General features: G+C 34.4%; 2 protein-coding genes across 2 annotated transcripts in view; both read left to right on the forward strand.

Moving 5' to 3' along the window:
- The window catches only part of LOC111687777 (probable serine/threonine-protein kinase kinX), a 50,279-nt gene extending 45,624 nt beyond the window's left edge, over positions 1–4,655 (forward strand). Inside the window, exons 2-5 of the mRNA XM_023450252.2 lie at positions 368–3,313; positions 3,374–3,511; positions 3,864–4,071; positions 4,142–4,655. Of these exons, the coding sequence (XP_023306020.2) occupies positions 368–3,313; positions 3,374–3,511; positions 3,864–4,071; positions 4,142–4,452 (3,603 nt within the window). The 3' untranslated portion in view covers positions 4,453–4,655. The remainder of the gene's footprint in view (positions 1–367; positions 3,314–3,373; positions 3,512–3,863; positions 4,072–4,141) is intronic.
- Positions 4,656–5,273: 618 nt separating this feature from the next.
- On the forward strand, positions 5,274–10,607 carry LOC111687778 (TOM1-like protein 9). The gene is made up of 5 exons (XM_023450253.2): positions 5,274–5,291; positions 7,565–7,999; positions 8,065–8,265; positions 8,331–9,051; positions 9,553–10,607. Exons 1-5 carry the CDS (start codon positions 5,274–5,276, stop codon positions 10,053–10,055), a joined length of 1,878 nt encoding a protein of 625 aa, XP_023306021.2. The 3' UTR covers positions 10,056–10,607.
- The last annotated feature ends 3,106 nt before the right edge of the window (positions 10,608–13,713 follow it).

Raw genomic sequence — 13,713 nt, forward strand, 5'->3', positions numbered from 1 at the left:
CTAGAACAGAACTAGAACAGAACTAGAACAGAACTAGAACAGAACTAGAACAGAACTAGAACAGAACTAGAACAGAACTAGAACTAGAACAGAACTAAAACAGAACTACAAAAGAACTAGAACAGAACAAGAACAAAACTACAAAAGAACTAGAACAGAACTAGAACCGAACTGGAACAGAACTAGAACAGAACTATAACAGAACTAGAACAGAACTAGAGCAGAACTACAACAAAACTAGAGTTGAAATAGAACAGAACTATATTGAGATTTTTCCCATAAAAAGTATTTTTTATATATTTCTTTACAAAAGTTTTATGTATGTGTTATGTTTTACTCATTAACTTTTCACCTTTTTTCATTCCAGCCTCCATCTTTTCACAATCAATTCCGTCGACAACTTAACACCCAACAACAAATCTATGGTGATATCCATCAGCAGCAACAACAACAACAGCAGCAACATCATCAACAACAACGTCCCCAACAAGGTCTTTTCCTACAGCAATCACCCAGCGTAGAAGTACCTCATGCGCAGACCCAGCAACAGAGGCAACAACAACATCGTTTTGCTAACTCGCCACAAACACTGCAACATCAACAGCAACAGCAACAACACTTCCAAAATATTAATAATAATCAACAACAATTCCAAAGAAGTCCATCGAATCAAATACCACATTATCAGCCACAGCAACCACAACATTTTCAACATCCTCAGCAGCAACAACATGGTCCACCTCAACAACAACTTAGTCCTCAACAGCAGCAGCAACAGGTTCCAACAGCTGCTGGTCCTTTAGATTTGCATCAACAAAATTTCCTAGCTTTACGTAATTATGCCGGTCAACAAGTAGGTCCTCAGCAATCCTTACCACAGAGATCGTACAATAACAAGCCATTCCAAAATGGACCTCCCCCATACTCGACTTTGCCTAATGAAGCTTATCAACAACAAGGACAACCACAAACTTTCCCTACTGGACCACAAATTTTGCCACAAACTCAACAGAAATTGCCCATACAAGCTCCAGTACCCACCTTCCAAACACATGCTGCCCCACAAAAACCTTTCTCCACTCAACCACAATTCTTTGGACAACCGCAACAACATCAGCAACAGCAAACCCATTTACAGCAGCAGCCACAGACAACCCAACAAACCTTCTTGCCTCAAACTCAACAGAAATTGCCACAACAACAGCAGCAGCAACCTTATTTATTGACACCCAATTTAGGCTTGCCTATACCCCAACTGCCCTTCGCTAATGTACCTTCAACAGCATTTCCTGTCGCACAGCAACAACCCCAGCAGCAACAACAGCACTTTGGAGGTTCTCAATTCCCAAACTTGGGTCAACCTCAGTCCCCCGATCAGGAGTACAAACAGAAACTTATACAGAAACACGAACAGTTTGTACAAAAACAATACGAAAAATCCCAAAATAAAGTGAAACAACAACATGCTGAATTCTTGGCAAAACAACAGACGATCAAGCAACAGGTTCTGCCCACTATTGTTCAAAATCCCCAGCAACAGCAAATCTACCAACAGAATACCCAACAACAACAACAGCAGCAACAGTTCAATTATATACCCAATCGTAGTCGTCCTGTAGGACCTTCAGAGTTACCTTCTTTTGCCTCGGCAGTGCAGAATTATTACAAGGAACATCCCACCACTACAACAACAACGACAACTACTACTACCACTACTCCATCTACCACAACCCATAAAATCCACTCTAAACCGGTTTATAATCAAATCAAAGCCGATCCCGGTAAATTTGGTCAAAAAACGGTGGCCAAGAAACCCGTCAAGACTTTTGGACGAGATGAACTTTTAAAACAACTTAAGGCCGCTTTAGCCGAGCAACCCCAAAAGGAATTGGGAAATAAAACTTATGAAGAAATGGATTTGGTTTTGCCTAATGGAGAACGTGTTCAGGTGATCAGAACCACCGATCCTAATTTGGTTAAGGGACAACAGGCTTACACCCAGGATCAATTGCAAAGTTTGTTTGGAGAACAGGGTTTACAGGCAGTTACCGGTGGTCAAGGTAAACTATCTATTGCTGATGTGGCTCCAGAAAGTAAAAAGGATTTGGTTTTGCCCGGAGGAGGCAAAGTGCAAATATTACGTTCTCCCAATCCAGAAGAGGTAGTAGATCCTCAAAATTTGCCTGGCGGTGTGGACTTATCTAACTTGGCTTCATTATACGGAGGCAGTGTAGAGGGCGTATCCAATGGTGCCAATAGTATAGCCAGTACAGCGGTCATACAGTCCGATTCCGATGAGCCTCCTTCATTAGAAGAATTGGCCAAACGAGGCTTAATACCCGATGGTTATGAGATTGAAGGTTTGAGCTCCAAACCTAAGGCCCAACCTAAACCTGCCCCCACATTACCACCCAAAAAGAAGGCCACTTATGTTTATCTGGAAGAGCAGGCGGATGGTAGTTTCAAAATCCAAGGAGTTAAGGCCAATGGCGAAAAGGAAACCAAACAAACTGGTGCCGAAGTAGAAAGTATTTTGGAACGTATACGTAATGGTGACATCAAGCTTCCTCCCTCTGTTACACGTCTTACACTGCCCAATGATGAAATTGTAGAAATACAATCGGGCAATATCGTTAAGACTACCCAGAGACCCACTACCACCAGCACGACCACAACAACTACCACCACGACAACAACCACACCAGCGCCACCACCTCCACCAACCAGATCCTCAACCCACAGATATTATACCTCTAGGCACACTACACCCTATCATCATACTACGACACCAGCACCAATAGTACATCGTTCTTCCACCCGTCATTATGATCACTCCGCTTACCGCTCCACTCCTTCGCCACGTTACACCACAGTACCCACTTCCTCACCGGTCTATATACCCTCAACATATCAAGCTGTAACTGAACGTCTTACCGAAACCACTGTTGAACAATCGGCGCCTCCAGCTCAATATGGCGATGCGGTGGTAGAAGAAACCGAACATCAAGATAAAGCCTCTGAGGTCAATGTACAATCGTCAATTTCAACTTCCAATTCAGAATCTTCCATCGCCTCAGACTCTTCCTCATCCGCGAATCCTAGTGATGATTTGATTCAGATACTTAAATCTAATGGCCTCTTCGCCATGTCCAAATATCTCAGACAATCTGGTTTGGATAGTATTTTGAATGAAACTGGACCCTATACCATCTTTGTGCCAACTGATAAAGCTTTTAAGAATTTGCTGGTGCAACTAGGTGGTCCTGAGAGAGCCGAGGAGAAATTTAAGGCCAATCCTAGATTGTTAAGTGGGGTAAGTTTTTGTTTTTAAGTTATTTGGTTCAAAACATTAATATTATTTTTATTCTAAAAGCTTCTCTTGCATCATGTTATACCCGGAGCTTTTGAAATCGCTACTTTGCAAGATGAGATGACTGGTGTCTCCTTGGCTGGTACCCAATTGAGAGTGAATCAATATAATATGCATGATCAGGAATGGAATGATGTGACGGTAAGTTATAGAGAGAACTGAACTAGAACTGAACTAGAACTGAACTAGAACTGAACTTGAACTGAACTAGAACTGAACTAGAACTGAACTGGAACTGAACTTGAACTAAACTAGAACTGAACTAGAACTGAACTAGAACTGAACTAGAACTGAACTAGAACTGAACTAGAACTGAACTAGAACTGAACTAGAACTAGAACTGAACTAGAACTGAACTAGAACTGAACTAGAACTGAACTAGAACTGAACTAGAACTGAACTAGAACTGAACTAGAACTGAACTAGAACTGAACTAGAACTGAACTAGAACTGAACTAGAACTGAACTAAAACTGAACTTTCCTTTCATTTAGCTCACCACCATTAACGGCGCCATGGTTGTTTTGAACAAGAAGGACATTAAAATTCCTCAAGGTATAGCCCATGCTATCGATCGTGTCATGTTCCCATTGCCCGTTGGTGATCTTCTACAAACCCTGCAATCGGATAGAGAAAATCGTTTCTCGACCTTCTTAAAGATCTTGTACACCTCAGGACTTTCGGAGAAATTACAAAGTAAAGGTAACTCTCTTGAGCTTTTGCTAATACAAAAAAATATTACAATTTCGATTTTATTCTTTCCCCCATATAGGCATCAAAACCTTTACTGTTTTCGCACCGGTTGATAAAAGTTTCACAGAGCTTGAATCTGATACTTTGGAAAAACTCACCAGCGATAAGGAAGCAGCTGAAGAATTTGCCATGAAACACATTGTGTCGGGAACACTCTTCTCGGCCGGCATGAGATTCTATCAGGTTAAGGACTCTTTGCTTACAGGCAAAACTGTTATACTGCAAAAGACTTCAGCGGGTAAAATCAAAGTTAATGATACACAAATGGTAGCCTCTAATATACCGGCCACAAATGGTGTTATACACGCCTTGGATGGTGTGCTGGCGTGAGCTTAAAAGCTTTTCGACAGCCAAAACAACCTTTAGATAAGTTGTGTTAAATTTAAGCCGTGTTATATTTGTGTTTTTTTAATAGAAAAAATTTGGTTATTAACGAATTGTTAAATGAAAAATCTTGCCAGTTTTCTTTGTAAATTTAAAACAAGGTGCTCTTGAAAGCTCTGTTAAGCTTTGAAGCAACTTTCATTTATAAACAAAACAACAAAATCCTTAGGTGCTTCCTTTAAGTGAAAATTAAAAAAAAATCTTTTTTTTTATAAAAAGCTTAGAAGTCATGTAAATTAGTAAGCTGCAAAATGTAAAAAAGTTTTTATATGTCTTTTGCAATTATAACGAATTGAATTATAAATTTTAAAATTATTTTTAGTTTAATTATTTATTGGCCTTTAAAATGTTTTTCTATTTTTTGTAAAATTAATAAGAGAATTTTTTACAAAAATTCTTGAAACTAAATTTGTATTTGTAAACTTTATTTTATGGAAATTTTCTATAAACGAAATTAAAAAAATATATATAGAGTTATAAGTGAAAAATGTTTATTGATTAAAAACGATTATTGTATATTTTATAAATAAACTTAAATAAAAGTGAAGTTATGTAAGAGTTTTCTTTTCTATAAAAGAAAAAAAATACCAAAGAAATGGCAGACTCACACAATGGGAAAATGATGATTTTGTTAAAAAAAAATTATCTGGTAACTCTATATTACATTCATACAGTTTGAGAAGCTTTAGTAGATTTTTGAAATTTAGGTAGATGTCTTCGCTAAATCATCTACCACATACAGTGACACCTAGATGGCAGAGATGATAATGATTACACAGTCTAATGTGAACGGAAAATGTGTGTATAAAAGCAGGTCTTAGTTAGTTAATTAGTTAGTTTGTTAGTTAGTTTATAACATTTTCTATAGTCTACTCTACACTCTATACTATAATCTAGCTTATAATCTAATCTGAAGTCTAGACTATAGGCTAGTCTAGTATATGTTCTAGTCTATCGTCTAGTCTATAGTCTAGTCTATAGTCTAGTCTATAGTCTAGTCTATAGTCTAGTCTATAGTCTAGTCTATAGTCTAGTCTATAGTCTAGTCTATAGTCTAGTCTATAGTCTAGTCTATAGTCTAGTCTATAGTCTAGTCTATTGTCTACTCTATAGTCTAGTCTATACTCTATTCTATAGTCTTTTCAATTTCTAGTTTCTAATCTAGTGTTTAGTCTATATTTAGTCTATAGTCGGGTCTAATGTCTAGTTTACGGTCTTATTTATATTCTTTAACCTAGGTGTTAGTCTACTCTATATTTTAGTCTATGATCTACTTTCTAGTCTAGTCCTTAGCCTATTCTATAGTCTAGTCTACATTATAGTATATACTTCAGTCTACAGTCAAGTCTAGAGTTTAGTGATAAGTTTAGTCTAAAAATTATTCTATAGTCTAGTCTGTAGTCTGGTCGGTTTTTAGTCTGTAGGCGCTATTCTATAGTCTAAGTTTTATCCACTCTAGTGAATAGTCTTGTCTAAAGTCTAGTCTTTAGTTTACTCTGGTATATAGTCTAATCTATATTCTAATTAATAGTCTAGTCTTTAGCGTAGTCTACGTTATACTCTAGTCAATGGTATAGTCTACACTATAATGTACACCAGTACAGACTACTCTGGTATATAGTCTAGTTCATAGCCTAGTATATAGTCTAGTCTATAGTGCAGTCTATTATCTAGTTTATAGGAATTTCTTGTTTACAGTCTGGTCTATATTCTAGTCTTTTCTCTAGTCTATGGTTTAGTCTATAGTCTTGTCTATAAAATAGTCCATGGTTTAATCTATAGTCTAGTCTACAGTTTAGTCTATAGTCTAGTCTTGGCTCGTATTAACTTCGGGGAAGGGGTGTTGGAAAAGGAAAATTTCTGCTAAAATGTCTATAGCACTGAAGCTTTATTCTTACTCCTTTTGTTACACCCTTTTGTATTGAAATAAAACTCATATTCATTTTATACATTTAATTCATAAATTCATTATTACTTTTGTTTTATTAAATCGAATTTTATGTTTTTTTTTAATTATTAATTTTTTGTTTTATTTAAATGCTAATTAATATTTGACAAATATCGAGTTTGTTTTGTGAGAGTGTGTGTGTGTTTTAGTTTTTTTGCTGTTTAAACAGCATTTATGTTTAGATTTTTGTTTTTTTCAATATTAAAGATTTTACAATTAAAATTTTATTTAATTAGTTTGTTTTAGACAAATTTATTTTTTTAATATTTTTAAATTTTACGAATTTAAAAATACAATAACTTGTGTTGTTTGTATATGTATATATGTGTGTGTGTATGTGTTAAATGGCATATTTTCAATATTATTTTGATTATTTCATAAATATTTATGTTTTGTTATTTATTTAGTTAATTTATTTTAGGACTATTTTAAAAATTAAGTAAATTCTAAAAAGATTTTTTAGGTTTTTTTAAATTTATTTATTTTTTTTTTTTTGGTTTTTTATTAATTAGAGAACATTTTTTATTATTATTTTGTATTAATGCTAATAATTTCATTTTTTTGTTTTTTTTTAAAGAAATTATAAAAATTTAAATTGAAAAAAAAAAATAATGTAAAATAATTTATATAATTTTAATATTTATAAAATTATATGTGAAAAGTAAAAATTTCATAAAATTTTTTAAATAATTTATGTGAAAATTTTAACACTTAAAAAGTCTATTCTACTGAAGTTTACTACTTTTCTTTTCAAGAAAAACTTGCCAAAACAAGTTCATGTATAGAACTGAACTAGAACTGAACTAGAACTGAACTAGAACTGAACTAGAACTGAACTAGAACTGAACTAGAACTGAACTAGAACTGAACTAGAACTGAACTAGAACTGAACTAGAACTGAACTAGAACTGAACTAGAACTGAACTAGAACTGAACTAGAACTGAACTAGAACTGAACTAGAACTGAACTAGAACTGAACTAGAACTGAACAAGGACTGAACAAGGACTGAACTAGAACTGAACTAGAACTAGAACTAGAACTGAACTAGAACTGAAATAGGTTTTAAAACAATACTTTAATTCTTCTATTATCGTTCTTCTTATTTTAGGAAATCATACCACCAACCATACCAACGCCGAGTGAAACCACCAACTCTTCCGACACCAACACGGAGGGCGATGCCTATGCTGGTCTTATGAAGGATGCCGACAAACTTAAGCTCATGCTATTAGCCTGGAACTATCAGAACTCCAATGCAGTACGCAATGGCACTGAAGGACCCGATTTGGCAGTAGTAGGTGGCCTATGGGCACAATATCAAAATGCTTTGGCACAAAGTGCAGCAGCTGCTTCGGGCAATAAACTAGATGCTTCGCTGTCACCTGTGCCCAGAGACACAAATCCCTCGCCCATGGAAACACAAGATGAGACAAACTCATCGGGTCAGAAAGAGGAGGATGAAGGTTCGGAAGATGATTCGGATGATAAAATAGATGAAAAATTAGCAACGTCACATGATCCAGAAAGATTAAAGGCTTTTAATGTAAGTCTTAAAAATTTCAAATAAATTTCAAAATCAATTTAGTAATCCAATGTATTTTTCTTTAGATGTTTGTGCGTTTATTTGTGGACGAAAATCTAGATCGCATTGTACCCATCTCCAAACAACCTAAAGAAAAAATCCAAGCCATTATTGATTCATGTGCCCGTCAATTTCCCGAATTTAGTGATCGTTCACGCAAACGTATACGTACATATTTAAAGTCTTGCCGGCGCAATAAGAAAACTAGAGATGGTTGGGAAAATACGGTGAGTACGATAAAGACATATATTCTTAATATCAGCTTATTAATTGTATCATTGTGCTTCCACAGACCCGCCCTACACCAGCCCATCTAACTTCCGTACAAGCCGAACAAATCCTAGCCATTGCTTGTGAGAACGAATCCCTTAATGCCAAACGCATGCGCATTGGTTTAGAACCCATTACTCATGCCATACCCGCTCCCGGTTCAGCAGTAGCTGCTGCCGCCGCCGCTGCTGCAGCAGCAGCTGCCGCAGTAGCGGCCACCACTAGCTCTGCAGCCTCTATTGGGGGTGCCAGCACTTCGTCCACCGTTACTTCAGCCTCTGCCAATGATGGTTCAAATGCCGCCACTTCAGCTGCTTTACCTTTTGCCACCGGCACGGGCTTTGCTCGTTCTACCCCCAATTCAGAGACTGCTGAACCTTTGTCTCTGACACCAGCTGCTGCAGTTGCTGCTGCTGCCGCCGCTGCGGTGGCTGCTTCCTCTAGTGTCGGCAGTGGTGGCATCAATTCAAATCGTAGTTCTCCTTTAGCTTTAAGTTCAAATGCCAGCGCTTCGGGCATGGAAATTAAACCATTGGCAACGACTTTGGCTAATGGCAATAGTGGCGCCAATGGCACGGCTTCTGGTCTAACTGGTATGCCCGCAACAAGTCCTCTCTATCGACCAACAGATTTTACATCGCCCAGTGGCGCGTCACCATTTGTGGCAGCTGCGGCGGCTGCAGTGGCGGGTCGTACGCCAACATATCCAGCGTATTTTCCGGGTGTTGGCACTTTAGGAAATGGTGAGTTCGAAAAACTTTAATAGAGAAGGACTAGAAGAGAACTAGAAGAGAACTAGAACAGAACTAGAACAGAACAGAACTGGAACAGAACAAGATCAGAACAGAACTGGAACAGAACTAGAACAGAACTAGAACAGAACTAGAACAGAACTAGAACAGAACTAGAACAGAACTAGAACAGAACTAGAACAGAACTAGAACAGAACTAGAACAGAACTAGAACAGAACTAGAACAGAACTAGAACAGAACTAGAACAGAACTAGAACAGAACTAGAACAGAACTAGAACAGAACTAGAACAGAACTAGAACAGAACTAGAACAGAACTAGAACACAGCTAGAACAGAGCTAGAACAAAACTAGAACAGAACTAGAACAGAACTACAAAAAAACTAGAACATAACAAGGACACAACATAACTGGAACTATGTGAGAGTATTAGTTAGTTTTAATTGATTCAGTTACTAATGGATTTTCATCGCTTCCCTTTTTTTCTTGCAGTTACACCTACTGACCTTTCTATGAAGCCTTCCTCCTCCACCATCAACACACCCATCACCTCAACCACCGTCAGCACTATGAATACGAATACCAATAATGGCAATAACATTAATACCTTGGCAGCCCTTAACCAACTAAATGTTAATACAAATCTAAACAATGGTAATGTGAACAATACTAATGTACTGGCCACAGCCACCCAACAACTACAGCAATTGCAGCAGGCACAACAGCAGCAGCAACAACAACAGCAACAACAACAGCAACAACAACAACAGCAACAACAACAGCAGCAGCAACAACAGCAACAACCGATTTTAGGAAATTTAAGTAATAATAGCATGGATTTAAACGCAGTCCGAGCACCACCTTTGTTGCCACACAAATTGAGTCCCAATGAGATAACAGCTGCGCGTCAGGTGATTTCTGCCTATCGAGAAAGTGCTGCTTTCCTGCTGCGCACAGCAGATCAAGTAGAGCAATTGCTGGTGCAGCAACAGTAAGTGTGGGTTTTATCCAAGTGGATGGAGGAGATGTGGCTCATGAGTAGACAGGATGATTTTTAATGTATTTTTCTTTTAGTTTATACGTTTAAATGTGTTGATTTTTTTTTTTTTTTTTGTTTTAAAATAGTTTAAGTTTAAAAATGAAAATAACATAAAATATCCTTTTGTTTTTTGCAAAAAGACATTAGGGTGGTTCCTATTATACTATAAAGCTGAGAAAAACAAACTTAACGAAATATAAAAACACACAAAGAAATAGTCAAATACGAGTTGATTTTTAAGTTTTAGTTTAAATAATATTAAAAAAATAGTCAATATTTAAACGTTTTGATTTGTTAATGTTTTGGAGTTTAAAAAAAGCACCACTAGAACATTATTGTTTTGCGTTATTTCATTACATTTAGTTATTTACTCGTATTTATACAACAATATTAATAAAAACCCTAATACAAACATAAGAAATAGTAAAAAAAAACTCTAAAAAATATTTAAACAGCCAAAAACAAAAACAAATAAAAAAATATTTAAATAATCCACTACAATTTTATTCTTAACAATATTTATCAATCAGAAAACAAAATAACAACAATAATACCAACAACTACAACAGAAACCAATTACAAAAACAATAGTGTTAATAAACAAACATAATCCTTACAGAAATAGTTAAAAAATATATAAATTTAATAATTTTTTCTTTAATGAATTAATTTTGTTTTGAGTTTTTGTTTTTTATATTTTTTTTTTTAAATTTCTCTAAATTAAGTGTTAAGTCCTTTTTATTATTAAAAAATTAACAAAAAAAAAAAAACAAAATGTACTGTTGTAAATGTTTAAGCGTAAAAAGATTTATAATTTTTAATAAAAAAAATTACAAAAACAAATTTAAAATAAATTTAAAAAAATACTACAACACAGGGTGATATAAACAAAAAATTTATAAAAAATATGAAAAAAAAAATTATAGTTATACAACAAAATTTATTATTTTTTTAATACGTAAAAAAATTACGGTTTAAATTTGCCAATTTTTTTTAAATAATTTGTGTAAAATTTAAGGCAATAAATAAAAAAATGTTCTAGTTCAGTTCTAGTTCAGTTCTAGTTCAGTTCTAGTTCAGTTCTAGTTCAGTTCTAGTTCAGTTCTAGTTCAGTTCTAGTTCAGTTCTAGTTCAGTTCTAGTTCAGTTCTAGTTCAGTTCTAGTTCAGTTCTAGTTCAGTTCTAGTTCAGTTCTAGTTCAGTTCTAGTTCAGTTCTAGTTCAGTTTTAGTTCAGTTCTAGTTCAGTTCTAGTTCAGTTTTAGTTCAGTTCTAGTTTAGTTCTAGCTATGTTCTTGTTCAATTCGGTTCTCCTTAAGTTTAGATAAGCAATTACTTTTGAAAGTCCTACGCTAGTTTTTGCATTTTACATTCAAATTTAAAGCATACTTATAAGGCTTTTTACTAAAGAACACTTGACCTTCCATTCATCATTCCAGACTATGCATTTTTTGTCCTCCAAAGTAATTAGATTTCTTCGATTACACCCTTATAATTGTTATTTGTATTTCAATAAATTACCCCAAAAGCATTAGCATTTTTCTTGTATAGCTTTACATAAACGCAATAATAAAGAAAACTTTCAAACTACATATACTTTTAGGCGTTAAATTATTTTAAAGAAACCCTTTACGCACAATCTTAGGTTGAAACTACAAAACATTACCCTGCCACCGCCTGTTACTCAAAATTGTCTAAATCATCAAAGTAAAATGTCTTAAAACTATTACCCAACATTTTCTTACAATTGCAAGGCATTAGAAAGAAAACGAGTGAACGAAAAGGGAAACCATAAATACATACAGTCACCCACACTTACACACATACATATGTATATACATGATAAGTTTCCTTAAAAACAAGATTTTTATTTATACTTGATATAGCAATAGACTGTGACTCGAAGAGTAAAGGAGTCTTCTATTGCTGCAAAATTAAACTTATGTTTGTGGAAGGATCTTGTTTAGGCATTTTAATTTATATACATGCAATATACATACCAATTTACTTATTTATACATATATATCTACATATCAACAGAAGTTAGACAAACATGTTCAAAACTCATACTTTTAAGTAGTAAGTATGTAATAGTATTTGAAGATACAGTAGTGTTTTAGAGTCCTTGTATTGTGGGAGCGAAGTAGTCGAATTGAAATTTTTTGAATATTTATTTCCTTATAAGCAAGTCTCTGCATATAAATAATTATAAAAGCAACAGATGTATGTGTGCGTGTATGATTGTGTGTAAGCGTGTGTCAGTATAAGAGTATAAGGACTAAATAGTCTTTATACATTATGAATTGTCTACACACTCCTTTAGACTACAAATAAACAACTACAACAATAAAAAGAAAACTTTCTTCTATACACTATTTCACTCATGCTCTTTGAACAACAACTATTCTTTGTAGTGGATAAAAGGACCCCAAAAACTTTAGATTTAAAGAGTTTTTTTTTCTTTCTTTCATCTGGCAAACGGGTAAAAGAGGCAGAGTATAAAATGTCAACGCCAAAAACTATAAGAAATTCTCACACATGCATGTTTAAAAGAAATTTAAAGAAAGCATATCTTAGGGGGTTTTTAATGGTGGTAGACATCACTTAATCTTATATATATGCATGTATGTATGAGTGTATTTTAAAAGAAGTTTGAGTTAGCAGAAAAATAAAAGAAAATATTACAATTTACAAAATGTATGTGGATAGAATATGTACTTGTTAGCAAAACAAAATGCAAAAAAAAGTAAACTAAGTAAAATATAAATGTGTAAATGTATTTAATGTAATCAAGTAGTATACTACTAGGAGTAGTTTTAGAACAAAATATGTTGCATATATTTTGGGTAGAATATTTTGTTTTTTCTCTTTTATTTTTCTATTGCTTAACCATAGCAAAGGGTTTATTACCATAAAATCTATTACCAACTCCAGTAAACATTTTGTTCTTAAAACTGTTTTCTTTCTAATATCTAACATCAAAAGAAAGTTTCTAGTAAAAGCAACAGGATGAGAAAATACCAGCTAACAGAATATACGAAAAAACTCTATTTAAAGTTTTCTAACAAAAATCTCTTGTAAAAAAGGTCTTAGAAATAATAAGAAAGAAATATCGGTGGCTTTTTTTGCCGGCTAAAACACTCTAATCAATTTCTTTTTTGTATAATCAAATCATTGAGTTTTAAAACAAAATGTTTACAAAACTTTTGTTTTGAGGTTTTGGATTTCTTTTGGTGTCTTGCAAAAAAAAGATAATTTCCAACGCTTTTATATAAAATGACATTTTATGTTTTGTTGGGATTTTTCTTTGACAAACACCAAAATACTATTTGAAAGCCCATCTAAAGCTGGTGGTCATGCGTTTGTTGTTTCATTTGTAAATACTTTCAATTACAAATCAAAGTTAGACTTTTTCATTCTTCCTAAGATTTGTGGTTTTTAGCTGATGGATAAGAAAGCTTAAACAAATGAGACAAGTATGAGAAATCAAGTCAGGATAAATTTTTGCTCACTAGAACTGAACTAAAACTGAACTAGAACTGAACTAGAACTGAACTAGAACTGAACTAGAACTGAACTAGAACTGAACTAGAACTGAACTAGAACTGAACTAGAAC

Source organism: Lucilia cuprina, chromosome 2 (genome assembly GCF_022045245.1).
Source record: "Lucilia cuprina isolate Lc7/37 chromosome 2, ASM2204524v1, whole genome shotgun sequence".
In the NCBI taxonomy this organism is placed as follows: domain Eukaryota; kingdom Metazoa; phylum Arthropoda; class Insecta; order Diptera; family Calliphoridae; genus Lucilia; species Lucilia cuprina.